This window comes from Mustela putorius, unplaced genomic scaffold (genome assembly GCF_011764305.1).
Source record: "Mustela putorius furo isolate JIRA1106 unplaced genomic scaffold, ASM1176430v1.1 tig00003896_pilon_pilon_pilon, whole genome shotgun sequence".
In the NCBI taxonomy this organism is placed as follows: Eukaryota; Metazoa; Chordata; class Mammalia; order Carnivora; family Mustelidae; genus Mustela; species Mustela putorius.
This window is the reverse complement of record NW_025422045.1, coordinates 15,001,638-15,006,083: the sequence shown is the minus strand read 5'-3', so window position 1 is coordinate 15,006,083 and position 4,446 is coordinate 15,001,638. Positions and strand designations below refer to the sequence as shown.

The following is a 4,446-nucleotide window of genomic DNA, read 5'->3' as shown; positions in this document are numbered from 1 at the left end:
CTGAGCTACCCAAATGCTGCCAGACTCCTTAATACTTACTTTATCTCAAGGATTCCAGTAAATGTTTAAGATTAATTCAGTATCATAGACAGCATATACTTTCCTCTGTTAAAGATCACTCTACAGTCATTTTTTTAACTGAAAACCAGAAATCAGTTACTAAAGTAAAATATTAATGTATATCCAGTCTTATGTTTAAGTGTTATGCTGTTGTTTGGGAAGGAGAGCTATGATATTTATCATATTTTCAAAAGAATCTCATAGTCACAAAATGTTATGAGTGCCTGATTAGCTAATAACTGGTCCAGTTAAGCAGATTACATACTTTCTGAATTTCTTAACACATTTATTCTCATTGTTTACCATGGTTAACAAAACATTTTTATAAAATACCTAACAAGAAAGATCTGTTTCATATAATCTAGCATCAAATCATCTATCATTGAAAAAAAGAATGAAATTAATAATCTTTCTAATGAGTTCTGCCACCCTAATACTTTGGTACTATAGGCTGATTAAAAGAAAATCATACAGTACATATAGTCTTTTATTCAAGAAAAAGGGGAATCATAAGGCTGGACCTCATTCCCTGAATAGAAAAACAAAGCAGCCTGCATGGTTTAGAGTTAGAAAACATTGGTAAGACCTCTTCTTTCTGCCACTGTTTCAGATCTAAGCTGCTGACTTTCCCCTCTCACTACTGATGGAATGATATCCTAAAATTAGAAAGAAATCAATGTGTACACATTCCTGGAAGAAGTAGCTGATGTATTTAAATTTACACTGAAGTGTAAATTACTTTTAAACTACCCTTACTGGAAGGTAAGCTTTGAGAGTAGAAAAGAGCAAAGAATATCAGTTCTCAGAAGAACTAGAAAGCTATGGAGAGAGTAAAAATTGAGTGGGATGGGAGAAGAGGAAATTCCCAAGGTTTTTTCAATATTTTACTTAATGATGCTTTATTACAGTTGGGTTCAGAAAAGATGAGATGGAATTGGGAAGATAAGTAGGCAAACAACAAAAAGCAAAACTCATGTTTTCATCCTTGGAGAGACTAATATTTATGTTTGTCTAATTACCTTTTATGAATTGAGGAGTGTTGGGGGGGGAAAGCTTAAAAACTACTAATGAATCATTGAACACTGCATCAAAAACTAATGATGTACTATCTGTTGGATAATTTAAAAGATAAAAATAAAATAAACTTTGAGAAGCATCCAAGAAAGCCCTTAAAAACAATTATCAACATTAATAAATCTGATAATGGTCCTAAGAGGTTCAGAGTAGAAATCCAGAGATCTTTCAGGATCCAGGTTGCAGTTAGATTGTATGTTTATCATTGATTCAGTGTCACTAAGAACTCTGTATTTTGTCTAAATGTAAAGACTCTTGCAGAGCTACTTATAGCATAGACAAAAACGTCAGTGTTTTCAGAGAAAACTGAAATTATCTTAACTGATTATAGAAAGACCATTAAGCGAAAGATTTGAAATGCAAGCTCCTGATTCATTTTAAAGCATTGTTATTGGAAAACAATATGGGATAGGCATAATTGATGTTAGGGGAGGGGTTTCATACTTTAAAAATCTCCACTTAAGTCTACACACTTGAATCAGTGGAAAGGCTAACTTCTGGTTGGGAAAATTGATTTTCACTATCTTGAAAACATTATTCATCTACATAGATTTTTCGGCATACAAATTAGGAAACTGCTAGGACCACGAAAAATGCCTGAATTTATGCCCACCAAAGAATCAGGTACTCCCTTTTTTTTCTATCATATTCGTGCTGCAACTAAAGCAGCGAAAGCATTAATACTATCCACATATTGTCATTCTGTTCATTTCCAGAACAAGTAATCATGATATATTTTCCCCTATTTTTTTATATTTAGCTTTTGCTTAGGTGATACCTGGGAAGGGGCTAGTTAATATCCATTAGATACTTTCTATATCATCTTCCTCATCACTTCCACTATAACTGAGATATGTCCCAAGAACACATTGAAAATATTTATAGACAGAGTATCAATTTGAGGAAGTTGAAGGAATTGTGTCTTAATAAAGGGAATTCCTTGCTACTAGTGGAATTTCAGAAATTTTCTTGGGCCTCAGGTAATAGGTCATAATCTTCCTCATGGCAGCCTTCATATCCCTGTTTCTTAGTGTGTAAATAATGGGGTTTAGAATGGGGGTGAAAACAGTGTAAAATATGGCAAGAAGTTTATCTACAGGGTAAGTGGTAAAGGGCCACACATAGATAAAGATGCAAGGTCCAAAGAACAATATTACTACAGTGATATGGGCAGCCAGTGTAGAAAAGGCCTTGACCATTGCAGCAGAAGACTTAAACCAGAAAGTGACAAGAATAATGATGTAAGAGCTAACCAAGAAAGAGAAAGTACTTAAGGATTCCACTATTGATTACAATTAGTATTTCAATTATGTAAGAGTCCAGGCAGGCAAGTTTGGTCACTCAAGGAAGGTCACAAAAAAAGCTGTCTACTACATTGGGTCCACAAAAAGGCAGGTTCACGGTAAATGATAACTGGCTTAATGTGTGCACCAAGCCCACAGCCCAGGAGACCATTACCAGGACAGTGCACATCCTTCGACTCATGATGACTACATAGTGTAGGGGTTTGCATATGGCTATGTATCTGTCATATGCCATGGAGACAAGTAGTACCATCTCTCCTCCAGTAAAAAGGTGGATGAAGAATACCTGGGCAATGCAACCACTGAAGGAGATGGTCTTATGTTCACTCAGAAAGTCAGCAATCATTTTAGGGGTAGCAAAAGAAGCCTGACAGATGTCCACAAAGGAGAGATTTCCCAGGAGGAAGTACATGGGGGAGTGTAGTTTGTTATCAGAAGTTACTGTGACGATAATGAGAAGGTTTCCCAGCACAATGACCGCATATAACACAGAGAAGAAAACAAAAAAGAAAAGCTGGAGCTCCTGAGAACTAGAGAGTCCCAACAATACAAATTCAGACACCACTGAAGAATTGACCTTATCCATGGATCCAGGCTGCAGATGGTCTCTGCAACAATCCTAGAGGAGGGGAAATAGTAAGGGATCAGAATTCTGAACCACAGACTTTCAAAGCAAAGGATTCTGAGATCCCAGATATAACGTGTACTTGCTGAATAAGAAATGTGGAAGAGATCATGATAATACATGTGGAGGGTAGGAAGGAGCTTAGAACAATATCTAAATAAATGATTTTATCTTCTCATTAGAACCCCTTGAGTTTTGGATAGTCTTAATAATCTATTACATAGTAGTAAACAGGCTTATCCATGAACTTACTTATGATCACAAGGCAAGAGGAATGACTTAAAGCCAGCTCCACAGGCTTTGTAGATTGACAAAAATAATTTACATCTGTTGTTCTTCTGGTCATTTTCCATCATTAATTGTAATCTATCTTGAAGTGTAACATTCTCTTTAACTCTCCAAGTGATATACATGGCTTAATATGTGATGTCAAGTCACACTGACTGTTTGACTTTAGACTACTTTTTCTGAGCTTTACTTCCACATTTTAAAAAAGATGGGAAGTGAAAAATGCCTACTTATAGAAGGCTTTGAAGTTTAAAAAAGTTGAAATTCTTCTATCAAAGTAATTCTAACACAATAAATGCTCTTAATATATTAAATATCCCATATTAACAAAACTTTACCTTACTGCTTTTGGAGGAATCCTACACAATTTAGACAATCCCTACTAAAGAGATACTGTTATATATTATCTGGGTCTAGAGCCAGACAACCCAGTTTGTCAATTATTCATCTGTATAATTTCTTAAAATACATATTATAACTTTAATTATCTAAAAGTCATTTCTGCTTGATTATTTAGGAAGAGTACCTAAATTTTCTTTATGCATTTTGTTTGCAGATCACATTTAGTTTTAGGTTGTAAAATTGTTCAGAGAATAGATCCTAAAAGTTCTCATCACAAAATGAATTTTTTTCTTTTTATTGTATCTGTATAAGATGTTGGTATTAACTAAACCCATAGGGATAATTATTTCAAAATATATTTAAATCAAACCATCGTGCTGTAAAATTACACAGTGATACATGTCAGCTATTTCTCAGTAAAACTGGAAAAAATTATATTTATTAATTTAATTAAATTATATTTAGGCCAATTTATGCTTCCCTGCTTTACTATTATCAATGGCCTTATTAATACACCTTAATAACTGATGAAAGAATAGTTGTTGTAGGGGTTTTTGCATAAATAAATAAAAATGATGAGTTATAAATGTCTCATGCTCCTAAAATTATTTTTCAGGGGAACCAGAATAATCTTAATAATCTTAAAAAATAATCCAGCATCAGGGAATCTGGGTGGCTCAGTGGGTTAAAGCTTCTGCCTTCAGCTCAGGTCATGATCCCAGGGCCCTGGGATCAAGGCCTGCATTGGCTCTC

The 4,446-nt window shown here is 34.5% G+C and overlaps 1 protein-coding gene across 1 annotated transcript; it reads right to left on the bottom strand.

Annotated features, from left to right (window-relative positions):
• Positions 1–2,057: 2,057 nt before the first annotated feature.
• Positions 2,058–3,024, bottom strand: LOC101670363 (olfactory receptor 4K5-like). The gene is given in 2 exon segments (XM_013050800.2): positions 2,058–2,412; positions 2,414–3,024. Coding segments are annotated over 2 exon segments (966 nt in total).
• Positions 3,025–4,446: the final 1,422 nt, after the last annotated feature.